The sequence below is a fragment of the Ctenopharyngodon idella genome, chromosome 18 (genome assembly GCF_019924925.1).
Source record: "Ctenopharyngodon idella isolate HZGC_01 chromosome 18, HZGC01, whole genome shotgun sequence".
NCBI classification, from domain to species: domain Eukaryota; kingdom Metazoa; phylum Chordata; class Actinopteri; order Cypriniformes; family Xenocyprididae; genus Ctenopharyngodon; species Ctenopharyngodon idella.
In genome coordinates, this window is record NC_067237.1 from 33,121,776 (window position 1) to 33,135,991 (window position 14,216).

The following is a 14,216-nucleotide window of genomic DNA, read 5'->3' on the forward strand; positions in this document are numbered from 1 at the left end:
CATTTGTCTTTCGCTTCAAGCGTTTCTGTTTATTCAACTCTCTCTTATCTTTTATCTCACCTTTTGCAGAAGTCTGTGTGTGTGAGGAAGATGTAACTGGACTTATAGTGTCATTAGTTCTGGTCTCATCTCTCGATCCATGTGGAGTGAAGAAAAATGGCACATACTGTGCTTGGACTCTAATGATCTCTACACAAGCACAAGTGTGTTTATTTGGAGGAGTAAAACGTAGTAACAATGAATCTGAAAAAAAAAAAAAAAAAGACTTTGAGTGTTTGGTTGAATTTAATTGATTTGATGTCAGTTTTCACACTTTGTTTTCTCTGAATCTGAGAACAGTTTAGCCGAACCTGCGTGTCATGGGATGAATCGTTCTTGAAAAAATGTGTTGTTCCTGTGGTTTGTCTTTCTATAGGGCAGAGCTGTGTTTTAGGTATCTTTAATATTTAGGATGAAATTCAGCATCAGATTTACTTTGCTGCACGTAAGAATCAACACATATTGCAACATTATGTTGTAACAACAAACCAATCACAGTTCTGTATGCAAATATTATGACATATTTTGAATTATGAAAATTCTATCAAGTCAGTGTGAGATTTTTGAACTTTTATCTTCCATTTCTTAAGATATAAAGTTTACAAAATCCAAAACTAGATGGTACATTGAGACTTATTTTAGAAAATAAAGTATGAATAAATTTCAACAGTGCTGAATTATTTGCAGATGTATAATACAGAAGGTTAGAGGTTTAGAATAAGCTCTAAGCAGAGTGTTGAAGGAATACCAGCGCTGCCACACAAACTCTGGAATAAAGTAAATAAATCTTTCTTTAAACAGCCAGCAAAAACTGATTTATTAGTTTTCCTGTAGTCCAAACAGAACACATGAAATTAAATTTTTAGAAATCTAATCCAAACCACATATATATAGAACTCCACATAAATCAAGTTTTTGGAAATGGATTAGATTTCAGGTTTTCTTTATAGAAATGCAAACACATTTGAAATGTTGAGCTGCATCTGAATTTACTATTTCCAATGATTAATTAATGATGTGCATAAGCATGAATATGCAATTTACGTGCCTCTAAAGCTGACACTATTGTTCAAAAGTTTGAGGTTGATGCGATTTTTAATTTTTTTTTTATGTTTTTGAAAGAAGTCTCTTCTGCTCACCAAGGCTGCATTTATTTGATCAAAAATACAGTAAAAACAATTTGACATCATAACAATGACATCCTCTGCCTTCTTCGCCCCAACAGATAAAATCATGTTTGCACAATAAATCATGTAAAATGGGTTGTAAATGACGTTTCATGCTGAATTTAAGTCATAGCTATAGCGGCTGACTTCATTATCTGTACAAATGACAGTGTGGACAGCCAGTCCTAAAATTTAAAAACCAAATTGGATTTTCTTTTTTTTTCTTTTTTTCTTTTTTTTGCATTATGAACAAAGTCTTAAATTCATCTTTTACAGCACAGAATCTCTCAGAGCACAGAGCCACCGAGACAGATGCTTCCTAAATGAAACGTAGAAAATGACTTCAGTTAGGAACATGTCCTGCTATCACTATGAGAAAGAGAGAGAAAGAGGGGACAGCGGGGTTTTCTCTAGTTCACGATCATCCTATGTTCATCTGCATCCATATGTGTCCATCTCTGATAGCTTCTTCTGTCTATCCTAAGCAATTAAACTGGGTCTAAATAGAGTTGAGTCTGGTCTAGATTGATCTGAGATTGCTTTTGAGCAGTGGGGGAGAGTAGAGAACTGATCACTTCACTCAGTGAAATGGTATGGTGGCGGTTGCCATGGAAACAGCCCGTGTGATGGGTAGCACAGTGAAATTGGTGCCCATAAGCAGAAAAGGCTTACATGTGAAATGCATGCATCTAAAACGGGACAGGACCCTTTTACACCCACTCCAAGACATAAAACAAGACTAGACCTCTCGAGTTTCAGATCAAGATCAAAACTTGTTGAATAAAGAACTGAAATGTATTTATTTATTAATCTTTTAAATATTTAAAATAATTCATTTTTATTAATTGCAACAGGATCTTTAGGCATTCTTGAAAGCTCTGAAGACCCAGACCACAAGATCAGGACAAGATGCTGAGCAGATTGCTGTATGGTTGTAACGATGTCTGTTTTTATTTAATTTTAGGTTCCCGCAGGAGTTGAATATGGGTAGAATTAGTGCTGAAATCATGTGGAACCTCTTCGCCATGGATATGAAGTACGCAATGGAGGGTGAGTTACTCCTGCTCCAGTTTTTACCCTGTTATGGGGTTGGTGGCATGTTTTTTTGTCCTGATGTGGCTTCAGCTGGGTTTATTTGGATCTGAGATGCAACACACTTCACAAATCGATTCTTTTTGAGCAAAACTCAAGCTGGTTTTACATCATGGTTGGACTGAGTGTCTGAGAAACATCTTAAGTGAGTTAAGTGATCCAGGTTTTTCAGTTCTTTCTGGAGGCTCTCTCGTGTTTTTAAAGGAGCAAAATAGTTTGGTTTGGTTGCAGATTGTTTTAGTTTTGCCATGCAGTCTACATGTAACATCGTAAGGTAGTTTTTTGTGACCATTGTTTACACACTCTCTGGTGTTTTGGCTTCTTATTTTGATATGTTAATGATATGTTGGTTAGAATTGACTAATCTCACTGAACCAGTGTTGGTATCTAAATGTGGGTGGCTGTATGTTAATGAGTTGTTGTGATGTCATAATCTATGATTTCTATGGAATAAAGAAACAGCTTTGTATTGTAAACCTTAAAGTTTGTCTGCATACTACATCAAACTTATATTTGAAAAGACCAAGAAAAATCCCTGTGCAGTTATGCAGTTATGATATGATAATGTCTTGATGGAGTTCAGTGTTTTAGAATCAGAAAGACACAAGAAATTTACCTTGGTATTGAAGCTTCCAGTTCACATATATAACTATAACAAGACACATAATAACATTTAAGAATAAAAATTGTAAAAAAGTATATGTTATATAGTCAGAGAGTCAGAATAAACATGTACAGATAATGAGCATATTTACAGTATTGTGAATAATAATATGATTAAATGGGACTAACCAATTTACAAGGATATTGCACAAAAAAGTGGGGTATTGCACTTGGATTGCATTTAACTGTTTAAGATGGAAATAGCCTGTGGGAAGAAACTGTTCCGGTGCCTAGATATTCTAGTGCCTAGTGATCTGAGGTGCCATCCGGACCGCATCAGTTCAAACCGGTGATGGCCATGGTGAGTTTGGTCTGATGATTTTACCTACCCCTTTCCTTATTCTGGAGGAGTACAGGTCCTGGAGGGTGGGCAGGGGGGCACCAATAATCCTTTCTGCAGTCCAGACTGTGTGTTGTAGTCTCCTGATGTCTGATTTGGTGGCTGAACCCACCAGTCATTTGTGTACAGTGAGAAGAGCAGTGGGGAGAGGACACAACCATGAGTTTCCGTGAGTTTCCCCAGTCATAGTAGCTGTTGCCTCTCTATCAGAAAACTGGTGCTCCACTGACAGTGTGATACAAATCCTACAAGTCCACAAATAAGATCCTTACATAAGTCCCAGATCTGTCGAGATGTCGCAGGATATAATGCAGTCCCGTGTTGACTGCATCATCCCCAGACCTGTTTGCTCTGTAAACAAACTGACGAGGATCCAGCAAGGGTCCAATAATGTCCTTTAGGTAGGCCAACACCAGTTTTTCAAATGACTTCATGACCACAGAGCAGAAAGTTAGTGGAGCGTTTGAAGCAGCAGGGAACTTCACACTGCTCCAGTGATCTGTTGGTCAGTTGGTCAGCGCAGACTTTTAAACTGACAGGTGAAACACCATCTGGGATTGAAGCTTTCCTGGTCTTCTGATTTTTGAAAACTCTGCTCACATCCTCCACACAGACCTTATGTGCAGGTTGAATAGCAGGAGGGGGAGGAGGAGGGTTGCAGGAGGTGTTGGTGTATGTGTGATGTGCAGGTCAGAGCGGGTGTGAGACTGGACTTTTCAAATAGGCGGTAAAACACATTCAGATCCTCAGCCAGTTATTGACAGTTTGATATGCATTCTTTATTGTGGTGAAACAGTGGTCCAGTATATTACTGTCCCTGGTGGTGCATGTAATGTGCTTGTCTGTATTTTACCTCTGGTTACCTTCTGGTTACCATTTCAGTTATTTGTTCAGCCAGCTGTTGCAGCGCGGAGCTGACACATGCGTTTGGAGGGATGTAATCATTAACAAGAACGAACGAGGAAAACTCCCGTGGCGAGTAGAAAGGTTTATGAAGAGCACTTCTAAATTAGGAGAGCACATCTTCTTCAGAGTTGTTACATATGTACACTTTTATTAATGTATTTAAACATAATCCACCACCTTTGTTTTCCCCATTGACTCCGCCATGCGAGCTGCTCTGAACAGCTGGAAGCCTGGCAGATATGCAGAAAAAATTATTATTCTCCACATTCATTCTGATCCTCTGTCTAAAGAGTGGCTCCTTTAAGGCTTGTCAGTAAATGGCACTTTATGATTGGCTAATGTCATTGCATAGGGAACCGTATCAACGCCCACTCACTATTGCACTATTGGATCTGAGAGCAGCTGCATCACAAACCGCAAGTAAATGATTTCATTATGCTTTGTCTGTAAATGACAGTTTTATATAGATAATGTTTCCAAAACACACAGTCACGTGTGTTTTGGAAACATTATCTATATAAAACTGTCATTTACAGACAAAGCATAATGAAATCATTTACTTGCGGTTTGTGATGCAGCTGCTCTCAGATCCAATACAGTTGGCTGCTTCATCTTTCATCAAAACTTTCTTTGCAAGCTCTTTATTACACTGTGCCTCGTTTACAAAACAAAATGCTCTGAACAAACTTATAGTCCTCCGAGGCGACCCAGGACACCATTAAAATAAACCATCCACTTGTTTCTGACGCTGGGATCCTTCTGAAGTCTGTACAGAGATGCAAACGAGCTGTTTAAACTGGACGCATCAAAGCGAACGTTCTTTCACTCTCCATTTGTCCTGTTTTCAGCAGACTTGGAGATGTGGAGTATGTCAGAAACTGAACATGCATCTGTATACTGTATCCAGTGTAGACAGCATCAGTGATTATAATGGGTTCTATTTGCTTTTGACGCAACGCGACGCTCACATCCATTACAGGCAAATGTCAGCCTTTCAGCGACTGAATCCCAGTGGGTGGGGCCTATGGTGCGTGATATAATTTGTGTTATTATTCGTGTTATTTGTCAGTGTCTTGCTTGGTAGGCAGTCATATGAAATGTTTTTGCTTGTGTGACTTCACAGATCTTGCAATATCAAAACAAGCTATTTTTGGAGAAATGCTTTGTTTGAAATGAGGAGGACGTTTTAAGCTATGAAACTTGTTGGATGTTTTAAAGCAACATAATGGAACATTTGCTCACGGTTCCTCCATGTGGTTGATAAGCGCAATTGTCTGTTACCAGTGTCGTAAATGTCACTGTAAAAGCTTCCCCCGTGGGCAGCGCAATACACGTGAATTTGTTGACTAAGCTGACGGAACTGGCAAATGCAGAAACCGCATTTGGAAACCATGTCCACCGACCAAACCCTCTTTGGTTTCTTTGCTGACTCTGCCATGGCGTTGGTTTTGAGACTTGCATATTAGATCGTTTCATCTTATAGTTAGCTGTTGGCTAACTCCACCCAGGCTACGAGTAAAATATGTGACATATACCGTAAAGCAGGTCGCACTCTTCCGCTGGCAGGGGATGAGCGGGGCTACGTGTACCGTCCCGAACACTAACCTTGATGAGTATGGTTGTAGCCGCTAGGAGGCTGCTCAGGTAGCAGTGGCGGAAGAATTTGTCCGGTTAAGAGTTGTTCTACCACTGAAATTATTTTAGAGACATTATTTTAAGGTAAAAAAAACTACATAGTGTTGCTTTAATGGTACAAAGACCTAATATGTCAAAAGAGCAAGGCTAATGTAATTTCTCATGTCATGACCCCTTTAAAAATGATTTACAACTACTTTGTTAACAATAACAACATACAATTGATTGTAAGGTTTTTTGTTGTTGTTGTTTTTTTTATTTGATTTTGATTTGATTAATTTGGTATTGCAAATTTTAAATTGATGTTTTTTCCAGATTTACTGTTAAAAAGAATTCACTGGAATTCATTTCCCTTGTATACTGTATATACATTTTTATAGAATCATTATTTTTACTGTAATAACTGGTCTGTTTAATGTTTTGTTTAAAAAATATATCTCAATCTGTTGCACGCAATGAATTGTAGGTATTACTAAAGACAAAATGAACCATAATATTATGTCTGCTCATATTATGTTCTTATTGGAGGGGTGTGTGTGTGTGTGTGTGTGTGTCACAGCCTTTGACAGCAGACCATATGCTGTTAGATTCACACACAATTCTTCAGTATTTCACAGGTAACTGAACCATATTTAGGTTGCTATAGGAACCAGGTGTCAAGATAATCTATGGATTTCACACACACGCACACACATACACGCGCACACACACACACACACACACACACACACACACACACACACACACACACACACACACACACACACACACACTTGCTGAACACCTCCCAGCCTTTGCTGTCATTTCTTTTTAATATGGATTGACATGTTGCCATGAGATGTGACAGAAAAGAAAAGCACAAACCTTTATGCAGTTTCATTTTCATTTCATTTGTGTTTTTCTTGAGGGCATATTCAGAAATCTCTCTTTCATTTGAATATAATACAGATTAGTTTGTGTTGACATGTTGACATTGATGTGAGGCAGAAAGCATTCACTTTAAGGCACATAAAAACAAACACATACACATTGATCTGTTGGTTTGAGCGGCCTGAAGTCAACTTCTGGCTTAACATTTGGAAATCTTCTAAAAAGTCATTTTTGGAATGATGCTCTATAGTTGATTAGTGTTTAGAGGAAAGTAGAGGAATCACCAGAATATTTAGACAGTTTATTTATTTTACAGTAGACACACACACACACCTGTATTTATATACAGTACATTCATATGTACTCAAATAACAGTACATATGAAAAACACTTATTCCATTTGCGTTGTAGCCACACCATATAATAATCATAATGTATTGATCTCATTCTGCACTGGGTCGTAAATTATTGACAGTTTCTGCTCAACAGAATAATATTATCAGTTCTACAGTGAAATCCCAGTATGCATTCACTACTGTGTGCTGATATAATAAAGAAATATTACAGAAATGTAAGCTTGGAGCAAACCTGAAACTTACAACTGCACTTTTAGATCTCGCTCGGATCGAAGACTGTTCTTCGGTGTTATGAATAGAATAGCTTGACTCAACATGGATCCACACCAAAAAAAGGCGCAGATTCAACACTTAGTGTTCACAGCTGCTGTACTCAGATCAAAAATAAGTGTCATGCAGTACTGAGCGCTAAAAGTTATTGCCTCAGTAATGAGAGTTATATAGTACTTATAACCTCATAATCAGTTAACAGCAAAGCTTCACTGGCACGACTGTAAATTATTACAATAATGTCAAAGTATTGAAGTACCTACATTAAACTAGAAATAGTTTCAGGTGAAAGAAATTAAAGCTTAAGCCTATTAAAAGATGTAATATATATATATATATATATATAGCTGTGGTCAGAATTATTGGCACCCTTGATAAATATGATCAAAGATGACTGTAAAAATAAATCTGCATTGTTTATCCTTTTGATCTTTAATTCATAAAATTAGCAAAAATTTAAGCTTTCATTGAAGGAAAAGAATTGAAAGTGGGGGGAAAATCACATTATGAAATAAATGTTTTTCTCCAAAACACGTTGGCCACAATTATTGGCACCCTTTTATTCAATACTTTTTGCAACCTCCTTTTGCCAAGATAACAGCTCTGAGTCTTCACCTATAATGCCTGATGAGTTTGGAGAACACCTGACAAAAGATCAGAGACCATTCCTTCATGCAGAATCTCTACAGATCCTTCAGATTCCCAGCTCCATGTTGGTGCTTTTTCTCTTCAGTTCACTCCACTCAATTTTTTTAGGGTTCAGGTCAGGGGACTGGGATGGCCATGGCAAAAGCTTAATTTTTTGCTCAGTGACACATTTTTGTGTTGGTTTTGATGTTTGTTTTGGATCATTGTCCTGATGGAATATCCAACCATGGCCCATTATTGGATTTCTAGCAGAAGCGGTCAGGTTTTGATTTTGTATCTGTTGGTATTTGATAGAATCCATGATACCATATATCCGAACAAGATGTCCAGGACCTCCAGCAGAAAAGTAGGCCCACAACATTAAAGATCCAGCAGTATATTTAACTGTGGGCATGGGGTACTTTTTATCCATGTGTGCACCAAACCCATCTGGTGGGTTTGCTGCCAAAAAGCTCTTTTTTTTTTTTTTGTTTCATCTGACCATAGAAGCCTGTCCCGTTTGAAGTTCCTTTCTTGTCTGACAACTGAAAATGCTGGAGATTGTTTCTGGATGAGAGCAGAGGATTTTTCTTGAAACCCTCCCAAACAACTTGTGGGGATGTAGGTGCTGTTTGATAATTTTTTTTTTAGGCTTTCTGAGACTCAAGACTCAACTAATCTCTGCAATTCTCCAGCTGTGATCCTTGGAGAGTCGTTGGCCACTCAAACTTTCCTCCTCACCGTGCATTAGGATGATTTAGACACACGTCCTCTTCCAGGCAGATTTGTAACATCTTTAGTTTATTGGAACTTCTTAATTATTGCCCTGATAGTGGAAATGGGGATTTTCAATGCTTTAGCTATTTTCTTACAGCCACTTTCTATTTTGTGAAGCTCAACAATCTTTTGCTGCAAATCAGAACCATATTCTTTGGTTTTACTCATTGTGGTGAATGATTAAGGGAATTTGGTCTTTATGTTTCCTCATGTTTATACTCCTGTGGAACAGGAAGCCATGGCTGGACAATTTCATGTTCATGATCACCCTGGTGTGCTAAAAAAAAAATGGAAATATGAATGGAAATATACTTCAGAGATATTTTACTCATAAAAAATTCTAGGGGTGCCAGTAAGTGTGGCCAACGTGTTTTGGAGCAAAACATTTATTTCATAATGTGATTTTTTTTTTTTTTTTTTTTTCTCCCCACTTTCAATTCTTTTCCTTCAGTGAAAGGTTAGATTTTTGCTAATTTTATGAATTAAAGATCAAAAGGATAAACAATGCAGATTTATTTTTAAAGTCATCTTATCATATTTACCAAGGGCTTTAAGTACAAAAACAACAGTTATGGTTCTCGAATCTGATTGGCTGAGAGCCTTTTCCAGCCATGCAATATTGTATATCAAATGGAAACCGTTTCGCAATTTGTATCACTCTGCTTGTTTCTGCCGGATCTATACTGAGTGGCAACATTTCTCAAAACGAGCGTCAATGGTGAATGAGCAAATGAGCAAACCCACTATAATTTTATAAACATTAATGTTATTGTGTCACGGAATGTAGTCAAATCAATAAATATGCAATTTATATATAAACATAATGCCTATTTGAAAATTTGTTTAGACGTTTTCTAAGATGTGAACTCCAGGCCATCAGCGGCCGTTTAGCGCTCATGTACCCCCTGCCGAAAACAGTTTTATCTCGGCCAGTCTTTCGGGAATTTGCCACTGGCTCTTATGTAGATAGTGGTTAAACATGATTCGTTTGTAATTCGTTTTGGGAAAAGCAAACGGGCAATTACATTTCATAACTTTATATTTTTATTTAACTTAAATCCTGTACTAACTAGTGCTGCTGTTGTACTTTTGACTGAATTGTTTGCTTGTGTTTATTTCCTGTTGTACAAACTTCTTACACTTTTCGATAAATAATATTTATTAAATAATATGCCATATTTGGTGATTTCAACTTCAGTGAAAGTTACATTATTATGCCATTAGATGGTGGCAAAGACTGTTTTTACTTTAAAGGGACTGAAACAAGGTTGTAAACAAGGACAAGAACGGCTTATAAGACAAAACTGACAAATACATTGACTAGCGTTGTCATGGGAAATCGCCTTTTCTGTTAATATGATACTAAGACAAAGATATCGTCAGCGGACATTCAAAACTGATATTTTATTATGAATATAAGATTAACCTGAAGAATAAATGCTATATCAGATACAGGTAATATACTTGATTAATCTGTTTCTCTCTCATATTACTCTACTCTACATAATACAATAAGCTTCAATGAAGCAATTTAGCGTTCCTGCATTGCTAGTGCTAGCATCTGTTAAATTGTCAACTTTTTAAAGACGCTACGCTGTTGTTTCTTATTTATTTACACGTGTGCCATTAGACTGTTGTATATACCCATTTTTATACATAAAAGTTCTAATATACTTAATTTTTTAAAATCACATTTCCCAGACATATTACCATAGTCCTATATACATATATATTTATTTATATATATATATATATATATATATATATATATATATATATAGGGCTATTCCAAAATGCCTATTCCAAATTCCAAAACGGCGGGGAAATGAGCGTGTGGAGATATATATATATATATATATATATATATATATATATATATATATATATATATATATCCCTTTTGGAATTTGGAATAGCCATTTTAAATTGAGATTTTACCAGATTTAGGGTTAAGTATCTTCACTCATGTTCATTTAGATTTAAATTTATATGGGGATTTAGATATGGCTTGAGCCCTCTTTCATTGTAAGCCTGTGGGTTTTTATCATCTATTTTATTGCCCAGCAGGTCAAAATATAACTCTGCTATATAATATTCTTTTATATTTCAGCATGTTTGGTGGTCTTTTTATTGTGGTTGTTACAGTGGAAAAACTGACTTATGGATTACAGCAAATCTGCTCTAGTGGCCCGGAGCTGCCACCTGCCCAAACATACGAGCTCTGGTGGTCCAGAGATTAAAGAACAAGATCTTATTCATACGACCCGGCACGTGTTTGAGCATGAGTGTCTCTTTGCAATGCATATACTGTATGCATACATATTATAGAGCTTGAACGCATATTTACACCAGCATATTCAGAGTAAAATAATTTCACACATTGACATGTTAGAAATGCCCATGAAGTCTATAAATGAATATCTGGAAGGTGTTTTACATATATTACATGATTTATTCATATCTGGTAAATATGCATATGAAACCCTTTCTCTGTCTCTCTCTTTATATATATATATCCCATTATTTTTTTCTCTCTGATAGAGTGTGACATATTGTTCATTTACATAAAAGACATCATGTGAACAGCTGTACAACTCAGCTTAGGTGCTCCAGTAGCCGAACAACAATCAAGCATCTTTGTAACTTTGTGGGATTTTTCAGGTTTGTTCAAGTGCCCCTATTATGCTTTTTCAGATAGTACCTTTCATGTAGTGTGTAATATAGCTGTTTGTGAATGTAAAAGGTTTGTAGAGTTTCAGAGATCATGGAGTTACTGACTCTCAAAAGAAAGAACCGATTCTGATCTGCCTGAAATGAGTCACCAGTAATTCTAGTCTTACTTCCTGCTCGAAACCTACATAGGTTTGTAACAAATTTGCGTAATGCCCGCCTATGGTCTTCATTGTGAACAACATCTACTTTGACCTTCCCTCAAACACTGTGTTTATAGCTGAGGACTGGAAGAGTTTGGTTCATGTTGTCGACATGTCGAGAAGACACTGTTTTCTCTGCTACCAAAACAAATCTACTTTGCTTCCAAAGGATGAGGATTCACGCTCTAATTGATACAGTAAAACTGACGGCATCATTACTATTCATATCACTGTGTATCAAGTGATGAGGAAGCTGAAGCAGCTGAAATTTAGATGCTAATGGGTGTTTCGTGTCTAACTGTAAGTAGTTGACCAATCACAACAGGTTGGGCAATATGACCAATCACAGCAGAGCAGTCTCTCGGAAGTGTATATCATGAGAAAATTAGGTAACACTTTATTTTACAGTGTCATTGTTACACGTTACATGTAGTTACTGTAGTAATAACTATAAATTATGCATAATTACATGCAATTAACCCTAAACCAAACCCTCATCCTAACCCTAACCCTATAGTAAGTACATGTAGTTAATTATTATTACTCTGTACTTAAATGTATAATTACATTGTAACACGGACACCTTAAAATAAAGTGTAACCAAATTTAAGTGTTTTTTTGACCTTGGATGTATGTAATCCTGTTGTAGAAGACGTTTAAAGGGGTGGTTGATTATGATTTCACTTTTTAATTTTTAGTTAGTGTGTTATGTTGCTGTTTGAGCATAAACAACATCTGCAAAGTTACGACGCTCTAAGTTCAATGCAAAGGGAGATATTTTCTTTTACAGAAATCACTTTTTAAGGACTACAACAAACGGCTGGTAGAGACTACAACGAGCTTCTTCCCAGGTTAGTGACATCACTAACCTTAAAATTTACATAAACCCTGCCCCGAGAACATGTGAGATTCTCCAGCTTTGTTGTTGTTGAGCAACCGAAGGGCGAGCTGTTAAAGCTCCACCCTCTTCTGGAAAGGGGTCGGGAGCAGCAGCTCATTTGCATTTAAAGGGACACACACAGAAACGGGGTGTTTTTGCTCACACCCAAATAGGGGCAAATTTGACAAGCTATAATAAATGATCTGTGGGGTATTTTGACCTGAAACTTCACAGACACATTCTCTGGGACACCAGAGACTTACACTGTGTCTGCACCGGATGTGAGAGGTGCGATGCGACGCGATACGTCAAAAGACGGTAGAACCCATTATAGTCCGTGATGTTGTCTACACTGGATGTGGCGCGGCACGACATGATGCAACAAATTCCCGACAGTAAACGGATTCCCCTACGCTCGCACCATCCGTTTACTGTTGGATTCCCCCGACAGTAAACGGATGGTGTAGACACGGTGTTATATTACATCTTGTTAAAGGGGCATTTTAGGTCCCCTTTAAATAGCATAATAGAGGCACTTTTAAAATCACTTAATAAATATGAGCATTAGTAATAGTGATGCTTGACTTAGTCAACAGCACTAAATATTAGCTTGCGTGTCCTGTAGTGTGCTGTAAGATTGCTGATGTTAATGAGATACTGATCCACACAGCTGGGAAGGTTTCAGTAGGACAAGCCCCTGCTGGACAAATGACGTCTGGAGCTTTTAAAGAGCCAGTGCACACGAAACCGCATCAGAAACGCACCAGCAACACAGCAGGAGAGAGAGAGAGAGAGAGTGTGTGTGTGTACAGATGCTTTTGCCCTGCAGCAGAAGAACGCTTCAAAAGAAAACCCTACAAGTTGTGCAAAGCAAACACCCACATGACAAACCCATCTTCTCTTAGATAAAACCCCTGACTGGCTTCAGTTTTAGCTTTCAGTTTGAATTTGTTTTATCTGCATGACAAATAAGATGCATACAAAGACAACTGTAAAAACAAAATATAAGGAGCATAAGCATTAAACGCTCTCTGTAACAGATCAGGCTGAGATGTTTGATCATCTCCGGCAGATGGTTGCATGTGAACTATATCTCACCCAGACTCATGTAGTCACTGTCTCTCACTTAACCTGGCCAGGCAATGAACCCTTAAGATAAAACCTCTGAGAGTACCTATCTACTCATCCCAGAGTGATTTACATATGACATCAGGCTCATCCGATAGTGTGAAGTATAAGTCAGTGTGCGTGAATCCTCCTTCAGAGCTTTAAAGGTGAAGTGTGAAATTTCTGCATCAATGGCAGCACCAAACAGAAATAATGAGGAGGGAATCCACTCCAGAATATTTGCATGTGCTTTCTGTTTTAGCACCTGATTCACTAAAATAATTATGCAGATCAGGTAACAGCACAAAATGTGTGCTCAACACAATTAGCACGGTGAAATTCCCCATCTTGCAGGTCGGTGATGTTGTGGAGGATTGCGATCTGACATAAGGCTGCTTTGTAAGAACTTCAGTGCAGTCTTATTCACTAATCATGCACCTGCAATCTACTTCAACCAGGTGCTATATTCAGAAAAAAAGAAAAAAAAGGCATGAATATGTATATTCATTTGTTGTCATTCATTTCAAAAACAGCTTTCTATGTAAATTAGGTTTATTATAGAAAGATTGCACTATTAGCATACACAAAAATCTATTAAAAAAGACATGTCTGTGT

The 14,216-nt window shown here is 37.4% G+C and overlaps 1 protein-coding gene across 4 annotated transcripts in view; it reads left to right on the plus strand.

Annotated features, from left to right (window-relative positions):
- LOC127499461 (protein unc-13 homolog C) overlaps nucleotides 1-14,216 on the plus strand; it is a 219,569-nt gene that overhangs the window by 110,301 nt on the left and 95,052 nt on the right. For all 4 annotated transcript variants that reach the window (XM_051869805.1, XM_051869802.1, XM_051869803.1 and 1 more), the window contains one exon: nucleotides 2,170-2,255. In XM_051869805.1, coding sequence (XP_051725765.1) covers nucleotides 2,170-2,255 — 86 coding nt within the window. The remainder of the gene's footprint in view (nucleotides 1-2,169; nucleotides 2,256-14,216) is intronic.